This window comes from Phoenix dactylifera, chromosome 15 (genome assembly GCF_051530095.1).
Source record: "Phoenix dactylifera cultivar Ajwa chromosome 15, Ajwa_hap1_PhDact_Kaust_v1.1, whole genome shotgun sequence".
Lineage (NCBI taxonomy): Eukaryota > Viridiplantae > Streptophyta > Magnoliopsida > Arecales > Arecaceae > Phoenix > Phoenix dactylifera.
In genome coordinates, this window is record NC_143204.1 from 10,970,272 (window position 1) to 10,992,351 (window position 22,080).

General features: G+C 39.0%; 2 protein-coding genes across 2 annotated transcripts; both read right to left on the bottom strand.

The window, feature by feature from the left end:
* Window positions 1-17,341: 17,341 nt before the first annotated feature.
* Window positions 17,342-18,399, bottom strand: LOC148699866 (uncharacterized). The gene has a single exon (XM_089927623.1). It carries the CDS (start codon window positions 18,397-18,399, stop codon window positions 17,689-17,691), a length of 711 nt encoding a protein of 236 aa, XP_089783749.1. The 3' UTR covers window positions 17,342-17,688.
* Window positions 18,400-18,522: 123 nt separating this feature from the next.
* LOC149751221 (uncharacterized) lies at window positions 18,523-19,229 on the bottom strand. Its single transcript, XM_089927624.1, has 2 exons — window positions 19,152-19,229; window positions 18,523-19,062 (listed from the first exon to the last, which is right to left on the bottom strand). The coding sequence occupies exons 1-2, from the start codon at window positions 19,227-19,229 to the stop codon at window positions 18,523-18,525; spliced, it is 618 nt and encodes a 205-aa protein (XP_089783750.1).
* Between the last annotated feature and the right edge of the window lie 2,851 nt (window positions 19,230-22,080).

Consider the following 22,080-nt stretch of genomic DNA (forward strand, 5'->3'; position numbering starts at 1 on the left):
TTAATCCTCGGATCTGATAGGGTTTAAAAGATACGGGCGTTTTTAAAAAGATACGGGCGTTTTTAAAAGACGCGACGTTTTATCAAGAGATAAAACAAAACAAAAGACGCGACGTTATCAAACAAAATAATTCAAAAAATAAAACGGCAAAAAGAAACCTGGCTCAAGCCCACACCCGCGGGGGGGGTCCCCCCTGCGCGTGATAATCGCAACGCGCCCGGTTAAACGTTTCCGGATCGGATTCGCCAATTTTGGCTTGGACCTCCATTGGGCTCATGCGCGCGTGGGCTACTTTCTTTCTTTGCTTCACCAAGTTAAATGGTTGAATACTATATAAAGATCTTTTGAGTTTTGTTCCTTTCCAATGTGGGACTAAAGAAAGTACACTAGACAAAAAGACAAAAGACAAAGAAGGGCAGACTCGGAATTTTGAAATATTCCAACAATCCCCCACATATTTTAAAATTCAATAATAAGTTAACGAGCGCGAGAGTTCAATGCATCAAATTGGTGTCTTTGAGACTATGAACCATTTTTTAGGACTAGTAAGTATGACTTACAGAACTTTTGGTGAAACATGAAATTTCTATGAACCAAAAGTCCTTTATGTAAAACAGTGACTCATAGCCCACATTGACCTCTCAAGTTCTGGGCTTGTTCTAAACGGGTTGGTGCAAATAGGCCATGCACCTTACCTGGATATTCATGAGTGCTTTAGAGAACTGCCTAATTCTCATAAGAAGCGGCCCCACTCCCACACCCATATAGGTGGATCCATCAAGTGTGTACTGCAGGTATACACACCATCCTAAAGGACTATGGTATCCATTAAGAGCTTTACCTCATCCTTATCTACTGCAGTTTGCACTATCTACACCATAGGGATGGATTTTCCAAAATTAAATACGATAGTGTACTCACAGTCAACTAGCGACTTGTTATTACCCATATGAACATGCTTCATGGGATCTCCAATCACACATGTTGGGTTTCTGTCGTTATTGACTTTGATATAGGCATTAGTCCCATCCCCCTCGATGTTTCACTCACTAGTTTCTACCTAGTGGTTTTGTCAAAGGATCGGCCAAATTCAACTCTGACTTTACAAACTCAAGAGATATAATCCCATCATCAAGCAGCTGCCTTACAATATTATGTCTCAACCTTATGTGTCTATTCTTCCCATTATAAACTTTATTCTTAGCTCAATATATAGCAGCTTGGTTATCACAAAGAATAGACACAGAAGGTGTTGGTTTATTCCATAATGGAATATCTCCCACAAGATTTCTAAGCCATTCAGCTTCAGAACTTGCCTTTTCTAAGGCAATAAACTCGGACTCCATTGTAGACCGAGCGATGCATGTTTGCTTGGATGATTTCCAAGATACTGCACCCCCACCAAGAGTAAAGATATATCCACTCGTGGATTTCATCTCATTTGAATCAGAGATCCAATTTGCATCACTATACCCTTCTAGTACAGCTGGAAATCCACGATATAACAAACCATAATTAATGGTTCCTTTCAAGTACCTTAGTACTCTATGAACAGCACTCCAATGGTCCTTACTGGGATTATGAGTATACCTACTTAATCTTCCTACTGCATAAGCAATATCAGGACGAGTGCAGTTAACTAAAAACATTAAACTACCAATGATGCGAGCATATTCTATTTGTAAAATACCATTATCTTTATTTTTCCTTAAATGTATACTAGCATCATATGGAGTAGATACGGGTTTACTATCATAATGCTCAAATTTTCTTAAAATTTTCTCAATATAGTGTTCTTGTGATAGCATAAGTCCATTAGAACTTCTTGTTATTTTAATCCCAAGAATTACATCAGCTTCATCCATATCTTTCATATCAAAATTTGAAGCTAAAAATTTCTTAGCATCTATAACTATATTCAAATCAGTTCCCATTATAAGCATATCATCAACATACAAACATATGATCACAACAACATTATTAACAACCTTACTATAAACACACTTATCAGCCTCATTAATTAGAAAGCCATTAGATACCAATACTTTATCAAATTTTTCATGCCATTGTTTAGGTGCTTGTTTTAATCCATATAAGGATTTTACTAATTTACAAACTTTGTGCTCATTACCAGGAACAACACAACCTTCAGGTTGTTCCATGTAAATTTCTTCATCTAATTCTCCATTCAAGAATGCAGTTTTTACATCCATTTGGTGAATTACTAAATTATGAATGGATGCTAATGCAATGAGTACTCTAATAGATGAAATTCTAGAAACTGGTGCAAAGGTGTCAAAATAATCAATATCTTTTCTTTGTGAGTATCCTTTTGCTACTAATCTTGCTTTAAACTTATCAATTGAATTATCTGGTTTTAACTTTCTTTTAAAAATCCACTTACAACCAATTGATTTAGCACCTGGAGGCAAATCAACTAAGGTCCATGTATGATTAGACATAATAGACTCTATTTCATTATTAATAGCCTCCTTCCAAAAAGGTGCATCAGCTGAAGTTATTGCTTCTTTATAAGTTTGAGGTTCATTATCAACAAGAAAGGTGTAAAAATCATTTCCAAAATTTTTCTCTTTTCTAGTTCTTTTACTTCTTCTTAAATCAATTTCATAATTTTCATGTGCCTCTTTTTCTTGTTTATTATGAGACTGAGAGTCAATTTTTTCTTTACCTAGTTTCATAGGAAAGATATGTTCAAAGAAATCAGCATTTTTAGATTCTACTATAGTGTTGGGTTCCATAATATTAGATTCACATTTTAATACCAAGAATCTATAAGCAGCACTATTTAATGCATAACCAATAAATAAGCAATCAAAGGTTTTAGGTCCCAACTTTCTTTTCTTTGTTCAGGTAATAGAACTTTGGCCAAACACCCCCACACTTTAAGATATGTAAGGTTAGGTACATGACCTTCCCATAACTCATAGGGTGTCTTACTAATTTTCTTATAAGGTATTCTATTTTGAATGTGACAAGCAGAGAGAATAGCTTCCCCCCACAAATAAAGAGGTACTCCTGAGCTTATTAACATAGCATTCATCATTTCTTTTAGAGTTCTATTTTTACGTTCAGCAACTCCATTAGATTCAGGAGAATATGGTGGGGTAATCTCATGGATTATACCTTTATCTTCACAAAATTTATTGAAGAGATTATACTCATATTCTCCTCCTCTATCAGTCCTTATTCTTTTAATTTTCTTATTAAATTTATTTTCTACTTCAGTAACATATTGCTGAAATTTTTCAAAAGTTTCATCTTTAGTCCTAAGTAGATATACCTTAGTGTATTTAGAATAATCATCAATAAAAGTTATGTAAAATCTTTTTCCTCCTCTAGTTGGAGTGTTTTTCAAATCTCCTAAATCAGAATGTATTAATCCAAGTAATTCAGTTTCTCTTTCTATTGACTTATGACTCTTTTTAATAGATTTAGATTCTACACACACTTCACATTTATCATTCACATTTCCAAAGGTAATATTATTTAACAAGCCTAGGTCTTTCATTTTCTTGATATAAGAAAAATTAACATGTCCTAATCTACCATGCCATACATCAACAGAATCAATCAAATAAGCAAAAGATGATGCATTTTCATTCATAGTTTCGGTTACATTCAAGACAAATAAACCCTGGTTACAATAACCCTTCCCAATGAAAACATTGTTCTTAGTCATTACAATTTTATCAGACTCAAAATACACTTTAATTCCAGCTTTTCCTAATAAAGATACAGATACTAAGTTCCAACGGATATTAGGAACATGCAACACATCATTCAGGAAAAGGACTTTTCCTGATGTTAGCTTGAGGAGTACTTTTCCTTTGCCAACCACTGGCGAGGGTCTCGAATCACCCATGAACACTTGTTCTTCGCCTTCATTCAATGGAGTGTAGGAAGTAAACGCACTCCTATTGCCACAAATATGTCTAGTAGCCCCAGAGTCTACCACCCAGTCCTTTGCTGCCATAACCATGTTGGTTTCAGACACAACTGCTGCAATAATATCTGTCTCCACCAAATTAGCATTTGGTTTAGTAGATATATCATTCCTTTTTCTAAACCTGCATTGATTAGCATAATGTCCAGGTTTTCCACAAACAAAACAAGTTCCTTTTCTTTTAAAACCAGGACCTTGGAACTTAGGTTTCTTATCATTTTTGAGATAAGGCTTCTTGGACTTTGAATGAGACCCACCTGGTTTGCTGACTATTACATTGGCTTTGGAAGTCATTTCCTTGGCCAATTGTTCTCGGTCTCTAACTCGATTTTGTTCTTCAATTCTAATATGAACAATAACATCTTCAAGACTCATATGTTTCCTTTTGTGCTTCATGCTATTTTTATAATTTTTCCAAGACTCAGGTAATTTTTCAATCAGACAGCCGGCTAGGAAAACTTCTTGAAGTATTATGTCTTCATTTTTAAGATCAGTAACCAGCCTATGAAAATCATGGATTTGTGATGACACTTCCCTATCCTCAGACATTTGAAAGTGCAGAAAATTTGGGCTCATGCGCGCGTGGGCTACTTTCTTTCTTTGCTTCACCAAGTTAAAAGGTTGAATACTATATAAAGATCTTTTGAGTTTTGTTCCTTTCCAATGTGGGACTAAAGAAAGTACACTAGACAAAAAGATAAAAGACAAAGAAGGGCAGACTCGGAATTTTGAAATATTCCAACAATTCCATTGCAGAAACTGGCACATGACCCATATTCAGTTCAACGTTCCAGCAAGGGGAGAAGGAATGATCCCAAGCGCCCGTCCGTGTTCATCCGGCGATCCAGCATCCGTCCGTAGGCCAAAGAAGAAGATGGATCTTCTTCCATCCGTGAAGCACTCCTCCAGCTCATCCTGCAGCTCCTCCCTCCTTCCGCTTCATCAACCCCTCCTTCATTCCATGATCCGGCGATCCCGCACGGCGTCCAGACCCTCTTCCGGATTCCCAGCGTCTCAGCCCTCTCCCGTGGATCCACGTTTTCCCCTCTTCCGTGATACTAGCAGTGGTCCAGCAGCGTGTCTCCACCGCGTCTCTAGCCGTCTGCGACCAAATCCCCGCACCTCAGCCCGCCCCTCCCTCCTTCCGTTTCCAAATCTCAGCCTCCCAGCATCCCGGACGACCCTCTTCCCCGATTCCAGCGATCCCGCGCCCATCAAGCATTCCGTGATCAACATCCCAGCCAAGAGCCGCGTCCGCCCTCTCCTTCCACCCATAACGCTTGCTGTGGCGATCTATAAGAGGGGGAGGTTGAGGAGAGCTCGGGGAGGGTGGTGGCCGGGGGAGCTCGGCTCTCAGCTGGGTGGGGGCCGGCTGGTCCAAGGGAGGAGAAGGGAGCTCGGCTGGTTCACAGGAGAAGGAACAGGGGAGCCCTGTTTTCCGAAAAGAAGAAGAAGGAGAAAAATAATAATAATAATATTTTATTTGTTTTAGGGGCTCCACCAGGAGAGAGAAGCTTCTTGTTTCGTTTTCTTAGGCTTCCGATCTCCATTTTTATTTATAATCAATTTTCTTTTATGAAATCTAGCGATTTTCTTTCATGCAATCCCTATTCTAGGTTCAAGTTAATTTTTGTTTTCTTTTTATGAAATCTTTTAATTTTTCTTTTTATGCAATACATTAAATCTTCCTTTATGCAATTTGTGTTCACTTCAATCTTCTTGTTTTCATCCATTTTAATTTATGCCAAAGCTTTTCTTTGATTAGTCAAATATGTAAATGCTTTTCGAATTTAAGTAACTGTCTTTCCGTTAATTTCAATTAGAAAATATTCAACATCCTCAAAATAATGTTTTTCTTTTATCATTCAAAAATCGATTTTAAATCCGAATGAACGTTTTAATTTTTATGCAACTCCAACCGCCTCCCTGTAGATCGACCTCTTATGACCACTATTTTTCGAGTAGAGAAGGTAAGAGTAGAAATTAAATTTAACTTTTGTTCGTCGGTTCTAACAACGATCTGTCTAGCATATTTTTAGGTAGACAGGAATGGGACGAACATGACACTTGTCCAACCCTTAGTTGGCAAGTGGTTTAGGATGTTTATCTTTAGATTTGAATTTTAAAAAGGGTTTTTTGCATGGATACCCTTCTAAATATCAGATTTTGCATGAATACCCTTCCAAAATTGATATTTGCATGTATACCCTCGTAAAATACTTGTTTTGCTATATTACCCTTTTTTATTCTTATTTTTGCATATGTACCATGCCATCTAACACCGTTAAAAAATTAACGGTTTCAAATTAAAATGACTACAATATCCTTAATGGGTAGGCATGCAAATAAAAAAATTTATAAGGGTGTACAAGCAAATAGTAACTTTATAAGGATATTCATACAATTTTCTATATTTAGAAGGGTATATACGCAAAAAAAAAAAATCCTAGTAGATGGAAAGAATTTAGATACATTAATTAATGTGATAGCCTTTATAATTCTGTATTTATTAGGAAATGCACTCGGTCCTAGTAGATGGAAAGAATTTAGATACGTTAATATGGTTGTCATCATTTGAGGAACAACAAAATAATCTCCACATATATATATATATATATACATGTGTCTTTGTATGTATTTGCTAAAGGTACGCCTGATATCTACGAATTCGTGTAACAAATGGAGGTAGATATCAGGAACTGCAACTCCAAGATGTTCAAACTAAACGAATTTGGTGTATATAGTTGAAGAGTACAGCCCACAGTCCCCCATCCAAGGACCAAGAATGATAAGAATGCTCAAAATAAGTAATTAATGGAATACTGGGAAACATATGTACTCTAGTTTTGCCTGGCTATATATTTTATTTAAAAACAATATATGATAACTTCTCTTCTTTTACCTAATCCCATCTTATCATATTAAAATTCATTCCAACATGCTATGGCTTTAGAATCTCTGAAAAAACGAAAACACAAACACACACACACACACATATATATTTCCCCTCTGCGATCACCTCATCAATCATTCAGCTTCTCATACGTAATCTATGAGCAGTGATTTGAAAATATGCAGAAGAAAACCACCTTATCCTATAGTTATACATCAACCAAAAGCACCAATAGTTCTTCAAATTTTTTTAAAAAAAAAACAAAACAAAACAGTGTCACCATGGTTGTAGTAAATAAGAGATGTATTCTTGTACCAAGATTTGCATTAAACACCAACCAAGATGAATAGGTAGGAGTAGAAATAATAGCATTAATTCAACCAACCTACTGTTAGAAGTATGCCCTAGAAGCCAATTTGGCTGACGCATTATTTTATTCTGGAACATAAATTTGTACTTGACCTAATTAAGTTGGGCATTCTTTTCATTCATGTTCTTATGTGTCCATGAATCGTCCAAGAAATTAATAAGATGATGACGCATATTCTCAAGAGTTGAGAATTTGAGCCATGTGTCATTGGTGATTAATTCCTGAATTGCTCCTGATCGATGGATCATCATGAGGACGGTGATTGATCCGCTGAGATTAGTGCACATATTGCTTTCTTTGATGGACGAGTCTTGAGTCCACAGTGTAGGGACACTGGAGCAATTGTGGAAGTGCTTGTTAGAGAATAAGAGTACTGAGCGTGACCAAGACAAGAAGTCACTTGGATGTCTATCCACTCATTAGTGACTTGCTTGATGTTGTAGTAGTGTGACTGGTCCTTTGACCTGCGGTGCTTCGGCTACTCACAGTGAGGTTATTGTAGTTTGACTGCACGTATACATGGTCTCTAGCCATATGGGTCCATGCAGTATAGATTGGCTGCAGTAGGTTCACTGTAGGAGTAGGGTATGCACCTATAAGGAATCTATCGACCTAGGTAGATAAGGAGAGATCCTATGTGATTTATAAGACTGAGTTCGTAAGGCCTCGGCCGGGGCAGTATGCATAGTGGAGAAAGAGTTTTCCACTCTCGAACTTAAGTCGAATAAATCTTGACATATGACAGACGATGGTGTTTGACGAGTTGTCCATGACCTCCATCCTGTAGGGATCTACGATAGTAGGACTGTATCATACAATAACTACACCTAGAGGTTCATTATTCCATTCTGCTGGGTAGCCACTACATGCTACTAGGTATCACTGGTGGATGGTGAGACTCACAGAAAATATCTCGATGATCGATAAACCCTAATGAGTTGAGTTGGAATCGTTCCAACCCATTGAAAGGAGTTTTCAATGATATTGTGATAGAGATCGCAATATATCTCACTACCAGTCAGAATAGAACTTATGAGGTTACACACACCAGAGGTATTGACCGATCCGATGGTTGAAAAGTGATTATGAATCACGAGTAATCAATTCGATTGATAATCAGTTGAAGAAGGAACAATGGAAATTAATTAATTGGACTAAAACACAAATCCTACTTGGAGTAAGATTCCTGGAATCCTAATTGGATTAGGACTGTGAATCCTACTTGGACTAGGACTGGGAGTCCTACTTGGAGTAGGATTCCTACAATCCTAATTTGATTAGGATTTTGAATTCAATATGGATTCCTACTTAGAATAGGATTCCTAGAAGTCCTAATTAGATTAGGACTTCGGATTCAAATAAAAGTCGTAATTGGATTAGGATTAAAATTGAATAAATCCTTATTAGATTAGAAATTCTTAAGTCTCAATTAATTATTAATCTAATGAAATATGATGACTCCTAATTTGATTAGGATTGAAGGGTTCAATTGAGTCATAGTTCAATCAAATCCTAATTGGATTAGGATTTGAAGGGAAACAAGTGCACCCAATCCTCTTTGGAAGAGGATTGAACCAATAGGCTTAGGCCCCATGCCCCACTTGATTAGATCAAGTGGGGGCATGCGTGATGGAGGGTTAGGAGGGTGGGTTGGCCGAAATCAAAGAGAAAAGAAGAGGGGCATGCGCCCCTCCTCTTGGTTCCTAAAAGGAAAATAATGAAGCTCCTAAAAGGTAGGAGCTCCATATGCCTTTATAAGGAGTAAAAAGCCAAACCCTAGATCAATTTCTTCCTCTCCTCTTTCTTGTGCCGTGGCCCCTTCCTCCTCTTGGTCTTCAGCCGCCATCAGCAAGGAAGAGAAAGGAGGAGGCGTGCATCACCTATTCCATCTTCTTCCTTGGTTCTAGGGCAGGAAAAAGAAAAGGCTGCGAAGAGCCTTGTGTTCTTCATCCTTCATCCCTTCTTCTTCCTCCTCCTTCCTAAGAAAATCAAAGGTTGATTCAAAGGAAGGTTTTCAGCCATCAAGAGTTGTCTCTGCAAGGGAGCTAGCACCCCGGGGAGACAAGGAAGCTTTGATCGGATCTCTACTTCGTGTGGATACCCGTTGAGGCCGGACGCGTGAACGGCTTCAAGCGAACCATCCTTCTAAACCACGAATTTCAGTTTGCGGTGATCATCTATCCGCACAAGGTGAAGATTTAATCTTCATAATAGTTTTAAATGTTTTAATTCTAATCTATCTACGAACGATTTTTAAACAACGTTCATAGGATGAATGATTGATCCCACGCATGCCTCTTCCACTGCCATCTGAAATTTTTTAAAATTTTCTGCGGCATGGGCGGGTCCCCAACAGTGGTATCAGAGCCTAAGCTTCATAGTTTAAGATTAGAATTAATTGTAAACAGGCATATAAGATCTGAAAATTGAAAGATTATGCATGCTGAAATTTTTCTGCATGCAGATTTTTTTAAGGTTGCTGATTTTGCATGCTGATTTTTATGTGATAAATTGATGATTCTAATTGCATTGTTAATGAGATTGCAAAGTTTAGAATCATATTTAGCATGATCAGCAACCCATGTCTTGAGATAATCAATTAAGTTTCAGATCTGAAAAGTATAATGGCTGCATGTGGTGATGATCATAGGATTCAAACCCTTTTGGTATCAAATGTAATGACCTGCGATGTGATCTGTAATGTCATGTAATTTTTTCAGATGCTTGCATGCATCTTATTTGATATTTTGAGAGGCCTGCGTGCCTACTAAAAGGGGATGTAATTTATTATTATTTTTATTTTATGTTTGGTTGTATTTCTGTGATGTGATGTACATCAACGATCAAGTCGAAGATAGTGCATGAGATGAACGGCGATCTAAGCGGTTGATGGTGATTGGATCAAGAGTTGGTCAAGGATCGAATCAAGGAGGCTTGGAACAAATTCAAGAGTTGAAGACCAGTTGATCGATTGACGTGCATGTGCTTGTAATATGACCTAATTAGAATCCATGATCATCACCTATTTAAAGTTCAGCTTTTATTTATTGCTGCAATTATAACTGCCTGTGATGTGCTATTTGCATGTGATGCGAATGTGAGTGGGGTAGATAGATTTATATATGATGCAAACTAATAGACCAATCCCAATGAGACCTAAACTAAAACCTCCTCAATCAAGTCGAGAGTGAACCAACATGAGCGAGTCATATTAGATTAATTGATCTAATTGGTGTCTAGGAAAGTATGAAAGGTGGTTACTTAATTAGGACCTTACTCTCTGAGTAAGGGGAGCCTCCCACCTGCTTACCTGGCTAATTGATTGATTACCTCTTATGAAGAGCTCAAGGTTGCAAACACTAAGACCTGATTAACCGATATTAAGTCCATAGGTCTTCCACCGTAGTAGAGCTGCTAAGGTCTTTCTGATGTTGATTTGTCTCGGCTGGACACAGTGGGCAAGTTGCATCGGAGGACTGGACCTCTCTATAGACATGAGATGTTGTAGGGTAAAGGTGGGGTTGGGCACCAATAACTGTTAGGTGAGGACCCAATGACGACTTTATTTCTACGGTTATACGGTGGGTCTGACTTAACTAAGAAATGGGACCAATAACTGTTAGGTGAGGTCTTCATGGCTTAGAGACCAAGTAGCACTGCAACATGCTTAAGAAGCATTGTACAAGAGTTGTACACTCATCTATTTATGTGTCACCAATAACTATTAGGTGAGGTGGCATGTAAATCAGTGGGACCGCAGTACCCACTAGAAACCCTAGTCGTGTAGGATTTCTGTTTTTCTACCAGGGGAGTATGAGAAATTCGAGAAAATAGTGGGAGGTACATTTGTTCTAAAAGATCCTAGAAAAAATTAGGATGAAGTACAAAATTATAACTAGAATCTTTACTCTCTGAGGATTATAATGTCAGCTTTTGGACTTTTAACTCATATCCTATAGAACAACCGTTTGACCAAACCCAATTATAAAGACTGGTTCCGGAAATTTCAAAATAGTTTTGAATTGTGAGAAATTAGGGTATGTGCTAGACCATGGAATCTCCGTATTACCAATCTATCCGATCACTAATCCACGTGAGACGCATGCTAAGTGGACGAATGATGACAATAAAGTTAGGTGCTACATAATGGCATCCATGTCCAATAAATTATAATGCCAGCATGAGAACATGAAGATTGCCAAGGACACATTAAATCACCTGCAAGAGTTGTATGGTGATTAGAGTCACGCAGCTTAGTTTGAAGTGTCCAAGAGGCTCTTCAAGGCCAAGATGCGTGATGGGCAGTCTGTCCATGATCATGGTTTGACCATGATAAAGGGCTTAGAGAAGCTTGAGAAGCTCGGCATGACCATGCACAAGGAATTGCAAACGGATTTGATCCCACAATTCCTTCTAGCTTCATATGAACAGTTTATAGTAAATTACCATATTAAAAAGATTGTATGCACCAAAACAGAATTGTTAAATAAATTGGTAACTACCTTAGGGATCTTGAAGAGTTCAAGGGGCATCGTTCTAGCTGTCGAGTTGGTTTCTATTTCCAAGAGAGAGTCTATTTGGAAGACGAAGAAGCCTGCAAAGAAGCAGAAGACTGAAAAAACACCAAGTAAGGAAGTTCCAAGAAAAAGGCCAATTGCAAGGAAAAGTGTTTCCATTGCATCATGGACGGCCATTGGAAGAGGAACTGTCCTACATACATGGGAAGCATAAAGAATATGAAGGGTGACAGACCTTAAGAAGGTATGTCAGATATGCTCAGGATACTTAGGGATTGTTACCTGTTGCTAGCAGAAATTTGATTTCTGTATCTTGTTTAGCACAGAAAGATTTTTATAAGACTACTGTTATATTTATTTGAGAAATAAATTGGTTCAACGTGGTTTTATGATTGACAGTCTCTATCACATACATATGGATGTATCTATGAATGTATTTGAGCAAACAGTGAATACCATAGGATCTAATAGATCCAGAAATGAGATAAATCTAAAGTATTTGTGGCACCTCAGGCTTGGCCATATAGGAGAAGACAGAATAAACAAATTGGAGAAACATGAGCTTTTTGGCTCATTGACTTTCGAGTCATATTCGATTTGTAAATTCTGCCTTCAAGAAAAGATGGCCAAATTATCCTTTGTAGGACACAAGGAGGTCCACTGAAATACTTACCCTAGTACACACTGATGTGTGTGGCCCATTCGATGTGCAGGCTAGGGATTGTAATTTTTTACTTCATTTACCGATGATTACTCACGGTATGGATATGTGTATGATACACAAATCTGAAACTTTTGAAAGGTTCAAAGAGTTGAGATATGAAGTAGAAAAATAAACAGAAAAACTCATTAAGGTTCTTCGATCAGATCGAGGAAGTGAATACCTTAGTGGAGAGTTTCATGATTATCTCAAGGAGAATGGTATAGTTTCATAATAGACTCCTTCTGGTACACCTCAGCTCAACGGAGTGTCAGAGAGGAGGAATCAGACTCTATTGAATATGGTTCGGTCCATGATGAGCTTCACTGATTTACCCTTGTTTCTTTAGATAAATACCCTATTTTCAACTATTTACTTATTAAATAGAGTTTCCTCTAAAGTCCATTCCTACAACACCATATAGACATGGTAAGAAGCCGAGTCTTGGTTATCTCAAAATTTGGGGATGTCCAACTCAACTCAAGCGACAACAGGCGGACAAGATAGAGGATAGGATAATTAATGCTCGTTTTATAGGATATCCTAAAGAGTCATTACGATACGACTTTTCATCCCAAAGGATCACAAAGTGTTTGTGAGCCTACATGCTATCTTCATGGAAATAGTTTATCCTTGATAGAGACAGTGGGAGAAAAATTGAGCTTGAAGAGAAAGTCTCTAAAGAGCAACGAGCCATTATGCCTATAGAACCTATTTATATTAAGCCAGTACATGTAGTACCTTCTCCACCTCGTAGAGAAAGTGTTCCTCATGGGAGATAGAGATCAAGGTAAGGATCCCAATACCTACAACGAGGCGATGTTAGACATCGATTTTGAGAGATGGCTGGAAGCAATGAAGTCAGAGTTGGACTCCATGCATTCCAACCAAGTCTGAACCTTAGTAAATTCACCAAGAAGGTATAGTACCTATTGGGTGTAAGTGGATCTACAAAAGAAAATTAAGTTCGGATGGCTAGGTAGAGACCTATAAGGCAAGGCTAATGGCAGTCAGTGCGAAGGCACTGAATATCAGGATACTTTTTCACCTGTAGCAATGCTGAAGTCCATTCGAATATTGCTTGATATTGCAGCATAATATGATTATGAGATATTGTAATGGTGATCACAAGGTCTGCAAACTGCAAAAGTCCTTCTATGGACAAAAGCAAGTATCTCGGAGTTAGAATACTCGTTTCAACGATATAATCAAATCGTTTGATTTCATCAAGAAAGAGGAGGAACCATATGTTTATAAAAAGGGTTAGTGGGAGGGCTATTGTATTCCTTGTATTGTACATGGATGATATTCTTCCAATTGGAAATGGTGTTCCCATGCTAACTTAGGTCAAGGTTTGGTTGTCTAAGGATTTCTCCATAAAAGACTTTGAAAAAGCATCCTATATTTTGGGAATTAAGGTTTATAGAATAGATCTAAAAGGATGCTTGTCCTGTCACAGAATATTACAAAGAGGGAGTGCTGAAGAGGTTCGGCATGGAAACCTCTAAAAGGGGATTATTACCCCTTAGGCATGGGATAAATCTCTACAAGAAGATGTGCCCCAACACATCTGAAGAGATTCAGCAGATGAGCAAGATTCCTTATGCTTCGGCTATAGGGAGCCTCATGTATACCATGCAATGTACGTGATTTGATATAGTACATGCTGTGAGTGTCACGAGCATATATCAGTCAAATCCAAGCAAGAAGCGCAGGATAGCTGTGAAGAATAGTCTTAAGTACTTAAGAAGAATTAAGGACATGTTCTTGGTCTTTAGGAGAAGATAAGAGTTGAAGGTAGAAGGATGCACACATATTAATGATAGAAAGTCTACATTAGAATATGTGCAACAGTGATTCAGTAAATTGGAAGAGTTTCAAACAACCGATCATTGTAGATTCTACCTTAGGAGCTGAATGTCAAACCGTCTCTAAGGGTGCAGAGGAAACCTTTTGGTTTAAGAAGTTCATTGCAGAGTTAGGTGTAATGTCATCAGATGCCATAACACTATACTGCAATAACAAAGGCACCATAGCACTAGCTAAGGAGCCAAAGGTCTCACCAGAAACCGAAGCACATAAAGCGGCGGTTTAACCTAATAAGTGACTACCTCGAAAAGAAATAAGTAGAGGATCAAAGAGTAGACTCCACAAGAAATGTGGTGGACCCATTCACTAAGCAGATAAGTCAGCAGAAAACTGAAACGCATCTTGAGAAGATGGGGCTTAGGTTATGGCTGATTGGCTTTAGTGCAAGTGGGAGATTGTTAGAAGTATGCCCTAAAAGCCAATTTGGCTGACGCATTATTTTATTCTGGAACATAAATTTGTACTTGACCTAATTAAGTTGGGCATTCTTTTCATTCATGTTCTTATGTATCCATGAATCGTCCAAGGAATTAATAAGATGATGACGCATATTATCAAGAGTTGAGAATTTGAGGCATGTGTCATTGGTGATTAATTCCTGAATTGCTCCTGATCGATGGATCATCACGAGGACGGTGATTGATCCACTGAGATTAGTGCACATATTGCTTTCTTTGATGGATGAGTCTTGAGTCCACAGTGTAGGGACACTGGAGCAATTGTGGAAGTGCTTGTTAGAGAACAAGGGTACTGAGCGTGACCAAGAAAAGAAGTCACTTGGATGTCTATCCACTCGTCAGTGACTTGCTTGATGTTGCAGTAGTGTGACTGGTCCTTTGACCTGCGGTGCTTCGGCTACTCACAGTGAGGTTATTGTAGTTTGACTGCACGTATATATGGTCTCTAGCCATATGGGTCCATGCAGTGTAGATTGGCTGCAGTAGGTTCACTGTAGGAGTAGGGTATGCACCTATAAGGAATCTATCGACCTTGGTAGATAAGGAGAGATCCTATGTGATTTATAAGACTGAGTTCGTAAGACCTCGGCCGGAACAGTATGCATAGTGGAGAAAGAGTTTTCCACTCTCGAACTTAAGTCGAATAAATCTTGACATATGACAGACGATGGGGTTTGACGAGTTGTCCATGACCTCCATCCTGTAGGGATCCACGATAGTAGGACTGTATCATACAATAACTGCACCTAGAGGTTCATTATTCCATTCTGCTGGGTAGCCACTACATGCTGCTAGGTGTCACTAGTGGATGGTGAGACTCACAGGGAATATCTTGATGATCGATAAACCCTAATGAGTTGAGTTGGAATCGTTCCAACCCATTGAAAGGAGTTTTCAATGATATTGTGATAGAGATCGCAATATATCTCACTACCAGTCAGAATAGAACCTATGGGGTCACACACACTAGAGGTATTGACCGATCCGATGGTTGAAAAGTGATTATGAATCACGAGTAATCAATTCGATTGATAATCAATTGAAGAAGGAACAATGAAAATTAATTAATTGGACTAAAACACAAATCCTACTTGGAGTAAGATTCCTGAAATCCTAATTGGATTATGACTGAGAATTCTACTTGGACTAGGACTGGGAGTCCTACTTGGAGTAGGATTCCTACAATCCTAATTTGATTAGGATTTTGAATTCAATATGGATTCCTACTTAGAATAGGATTCCTAGAAGTTCTAATTAGATTAGGACTTCGGATTCAAATAAAAGTCCTAATTGGATTAGGACTAAAATTGAATAAATCCTTATTGGATTAGGAATTCTTAAGTCCCAATTAATTATTAATCTAATGAATTATGATGACTCCTGATTTGATTAGGATTGAAGGGTTCAATTGAGTCATAGTTCAATCAAATCCTAATTGGATTAGAATTTGAAGGGAAACAAGTGCACCCAATCCTCTTTGGAAGAGGATTGAACAAACTAGGCTTAGGCCCCACGCCCCACTTGATTAGATCAAGTGGGGGCATGCGTGATGGAGGGTTAGGAGGGTGGGTTGGCCGAAATCAAATAGAAAAGAAGAGGGGCATGCGCCCCTCCTCTTGGTTCCTAAAAGGAAAATAATGAAGCTCCTAAAAGGTAGGAGCTCCATATGCCTTTATAAGGAGTAAAAAGCCAAACCCTAGATCAATTTCTTCCTCTCCTCTTTCTTGTGCCGTGGCCCCTTCCTCCTCTTGGTCTTCAGCCGCCATCAGCAAGGAAGAGAAAGGAGGAGGCGTGCATCACCTATTCCATCTTCTTCCTTGGTTCTAGGGCAGGAAAAAGAAAAGGCTGCGAAGAGCCTTGTGTTCTTCATCCTTCATCCCTTCTTCTTCCTCCTCCTTCCTAAGGAAATCAAAGGTTGATTCAAAGGAAGGATTTCAGCCATCAAGAGTTATCTCTGCAAGGGAGCTAGCACCTCGGGGAGACAAGGAAGCTTTGATCAGATCTCTACTTCGTGTGGATACCCGTAGAGGCTGGACGCATGAACGGCTTCAAGCGAACCATCCTCCTAAACCACGAACTTCAGTTTGCGGTGATCATCTACCCGCACAAGATGAAGATCTAATCTTCGTAATAGTTTTAAATGTTTTAATTCTAATCTATCTACGAACGGTTTTTAAACAACGTTCATAGGATGAACGATTGATCCCGCGCATGCCTCTTCCGCTGCCATCTGAAATTTTTTAAAATTTTCTGCGGCATGGGCGGGTCCCCAACACCTACTTGTACTAAAGAAAAAAAAAAATCTATATCTAACATAATCTTCACTGCTCCAGCAAAACATGCGATCAAATCTGCAATTAGCAAAAAAATGAAAAAGAACAAGTATGAGAATTAACTCTATATCAACATTTAGTAATAATGCTAAAAGTGATCCAAATAACTTGAAAGCAAATAAGGTGCAAAAGTTAGGATAGGTGTATCCAACATGTACCAATCAAGATTGTGGGTAGGCATTATCTTCTCTAACTAAAGTTTTCATTCTCTTAGCTTGCTTGCGGGGTCGTCCTTTATTTTTTTTTCCTCTTGGTGCTATGAATACTGCATGTGTGCCTCCTGAACATGACACTCTTCCTCTTGAACCATTTCCCTTAGGCCTGCAATATTTTAATGATAATCAAGTGATAAAACACAAACATCATTATGTTAGAGTAGTGCTATATGTTACCTCCTAAGCTTCTTCGGTGCAGAAGAAGAGGACATTGAAGCTTGAGATTCCTCCACTATTGGATTTTTGCAAGTTTTTGCATGATGCCCAAGATCACCGCAACGCTTATATTTGTGCATCTTCTTCGATGTATTCTCATCTGTACCCCTAATTCTCTTCTTTTTAGGCCTTCCTAGAGGTCTTAGACTGAGCTTAGGGCAATACTTTATATCCAATATCAACTTTTATCCATTGGGCCTTATCAGGTAATAGTCCAATTTCTAATGCATAGACAGTCTTATACTTGGCAACAGTGAAGTACTCCGAGACATAATTTTCCAAATTTGCACCTCTCATACTATAAATAAAAGCTGCAGCATGCACACAAGGAATGCCCGACACCTCCCACAGATGATAAGAGCACCTTTGTTCATTTAAAATTACTTCATGTCTTCCATTAGTCTCAATTACTTCTGCTCTATAATCACTGGTTCTATAAACATTATAATCACCTAGCTTAAGGCTAATGTCTCTTACATTCTTCATTACCACAGGAACTAAATTTCCTTTCCAGCGGGCAGCCATTCTCCTTCTTGCTTCCATTTTCACCATAATTTTTTGTCTTACGACATCTAATAAATTAAGAACTGGCCTATGTCTAGCCTCAGAAATCCAAGCATTGAATGACTCCGAAAGGTTGTTTGTTATATAGGAGCACTTAGCTGTGATGCCAAACTGAGATATACTCCATAAGCCAATATTTTCAGCATTAAGATACTTGAATGCCTCCAAGCTAGCCTCCTTAATTTGATTGATGATATCGTCATGTTGGACTTTTGTATATGCCCTTGCAGCTCCCCATACCTTAATTTTAAGCCAGTCTCTTGGAAACTTTGTTTGAAAGTTTTTGTACAAGTATCTCATGCATTTTCTATGTTCTGCTTGAGGGTATATATGTTGCACTGCTTCTTCGAGTCCCTTTTGTCGATCTGATACAAGTACTAGACCTTCTGGAGTTTGAATTGATTCTTTAAGTGTCTCCAAAAACTAAGTCCAGCTATCACTATTTTCAGATTCTGCAATACCAAAAGCAACTGGAAACAAACCATTATTTCCATCAAGTGAGGTAGCAGCCATCATCACACCCCTGACCTTTCCCTTTAAGTGGCAACCATCTAGGCCTATGAAAGGCCTACAACTAGCTATAAAGCCCGTACTGCAAGTTTGTAGACAAATAAAGAAGCGGTGGAAGTAATGCTTGTCATCAACCATATTTAACTTTAGCTTTACTACACTACCTGGGTTTCTTCTCAAAAGCTCTTCCTTGAAATCCTTCATTCTCTTAAAAGAATCTGCCCAATTACCATGAATCATAGACATGGCAAGCTCCTTTCCTCTCCAAACTCTGTGGTATGGAAGCTCAAGATGATAGAATTGCAACAATCTCCTTCTTAACTCAATAGGCGACAGGTCACCCTCTTTTCGTAGCCAACCAATGATCCTATCACATATCCAAAATTGTGTGGCCATCTTGTTGCCACATTTGTTTATAGATGAGCACGTATGAGGTTCCTTCAATTTTTTGACCTGCACATACAAACAGAATAATATATTAATGCATGCAATATTTTTCATAAGCCCTGTAATTAAAAGCTAATATATTTCAACCATAATACCTGAAATGTATGACCATCATATAATAGTGAAGCATGAAGTCTCCAATTACAAGCTTCATCTTTGCAACTCACTGTCATTCTACCAGGCTCACTTTTGAGAACTCTTACGGCAAATTCATTCAATATAGCATACTGACTCAGTGCCACCTTGAACTATTCTCGACTTGTATATTTTGTCCTAACGGCCATGTTAGGATCCTCAATGTCCATCTCATATGTCTCTCCCTCATACTCTATAATATTTTCATCATCATCATTAGAATCGCTATTATAAATACTGTGTTAGCTACTCTCAGAACCATAAATTTTAGTATTTGTTTCCTGCTCCTCTTGAGATAAAGTTTCATCATTTACCCCAATAAAGTCATTATTTTCAATAGCAGTAGCTAAAGTATCAATGCCTATTGTAGCTAGATGCTCATTTTCATTGTACCTTTGGTTTTCTCTTACTTCATCCTCTCGAATCTCTTCTATTGCAGTTGCAGTGATTCTACATGTTTCAATTTGATCTTGGTTGCCTAGTGTTGATTGAGAAAGTTGTATAATATTGGTCTCTTTTGTGACAAATATGAAGCACTCTTTTAAATCCTTATACTCCTCAAACATACTCATCAATTTTTGATCTGTGTCTAATATCATGTAAGACTTAGGCATTAAATGTCTAATCACAGACCAAATCTTTATAGTCTCTGTTCGTCCGATTCCTGTCCACCTAAAAATATGCTAGACAGATCGTTGTTAGAACCGACGGACAAAAGTTAAATTTAATTCTACTCTTACCTGTTCTACTCGAAGAATAGTGGTTGTAAGAGGTCGATCCACAGGGAGGCAGTTGGAGTTGCATAAAAATCAAAACGTTCACTCGGATTCAAAATCGATTTTTGAATGATTAAAGAAAAACATTACTTTGAGGATGTTGATGGATTCTCTAGTCTACCAGAGAATATTTTTTATAAAAAGACAAGTATTTAGAAATCAAAGAGTATTTATGAATTCATGAAATGTTTAACTATTCAAAGGAGAAATTTTTTTTTGCATAAATTAAAATGGATGAAAATAGTGCTTAGGGAGATTGAAGCTTACTCAAATTGCATAAAGGAGGATTTAATGTATTGCATCAAAGAAGAATTAAAAGATTGCATTAAAAAAAATAGAAATTAACTTGAACCTAGAACAAGGATTGCATAAAAAAGGAAAATGAAAGATTTAGAAAACTAAATTGATTACAATGCTAGAAATGAATATTGATAGCTTGATGCTACCTTTCTTCTGCAATTAAAATAAAGAAAGGAAATAACAAAAATAAAAGAAAGAAAACATCTCCCTTTCTCTCCCACGGTGGAACAACATAAAATACTTTTTTTTTCTTTCTTTCTTCTCCAAACGAACAGAGCAATGCTCTGTTTCTTCTGTTTTTTTTTTTCTTCTCCGCCGAAGCAGCCGAGCTCCTTCTTCTTCCTTGGATCAACCGAAGCAGCCGAGCACACCTCTCCTTCCCTGGTTCTTGGCCTCAACCCCAAAACCGAGCACTCTTCCTCCCCTGTTTCTTTTCCTCCTCTCCGCCTCTTCTCCTCTTTCCCCATTGAACCAGCCGGCCACCACGTCCTCTTATAGTGCCACAGCAAGCATGGATGGCTGAATCTCGGCGGAAGGACAGCTGAGGAAACAGAGGAAAATGGGAAGAGGGGGACGCATGCGGAAGGTTGGACGCCATTCACGGACGCGTGATGCTGGCATTGAAAGCGGAAGGTGGAGACGCGCGCTGAGGAGGAGGGGCTGCAGTCTTGATCGCGGAAGAGCTGCGGGAGTGCATCACGGGATGGATCGCGGAGAATGTGGAAGGAGCAGGGACTCGGGAAGATTGATCCGCTGGAAGCTGAGATCTTGGGGAGAATCCGATCATGGCCACGGTTGTGAGACGCGTCTGATACGCTGGGGATTTGATCGCGAGATCCTTGGGAAAGAGCTGCCGGTTGATTCGGTTGGGACGCGGCATGGACTGGCACGCTGAGACGGAAAGAACTGAGGCGTTGCTTGCTGCTGATGGCGTGGAGGATTGGGACGCATGCGGAAGGCACGGATGGAAGGTTGCTTCTGGGCTGATCGCGAGATCCTTGGGAAAGAGCTGAATCGGCAATTTCTCCTGGCGAAAATGGAAGGCTGGGCTGCGTTTGAAACGGGCTGGCATGCTGAGATTGTGGAGGATCTTCTCTGCTTCGGCTGGGCGATGCTGGGATGGAAGTTACATGCATGGAACGTGGGATGCTTGGCTGCATCGCTGGCTGAATCTCCATGCATGCGGGCTGAAATGGTGGGACTCTGCTGATGGCAGAATATCCGGAATGGCTGGCTGGGCTTGAGCTCGGGCTGCCGGAATGGATCTGTTGTGTTGGGAAGTGGGCTTCCCATGCATGCATGGGTGCGATAGAAAATAGGTGATACGCTGATGCGCGCGATTGGGAGTTGGAATCAAAGTTGGGCCGAGACAACGGTGGGATGGCAGCCGGTAGTGACTCAACTCCATCAGGGTGATGCTCGTGGGAATTAAGAGAAGTCAGATGCAGTTGGGCTCGGTTGAACCTGGACATGGAATGTGGGATGCTTGCACAAATAAAACATTAATTAGTTAATTTTATTTTAAATGATTAGCTAAAATACTAATTAAAATGGCCTGACGATTGCACTTTTGTGCTCTCATCACACCCCCCAACCAGCTTATTGCTAGTCTCTAGCAATTTAGTGCGACAATGATAAAATGAGAGTGCAATTTAGCTAAGATCACACAAGCGGCAATCATCCGAGCAGAGCTTTGGCAATGTTATTGATCAATTCCATGATGAGTACTGTTTTACCCACTCCAGCTCCCCCAAATAGTCTTTGAGTGTTTGCTCGTCGTTTAGGCCAGTGAGTGACATTTCTGCTCATTGCA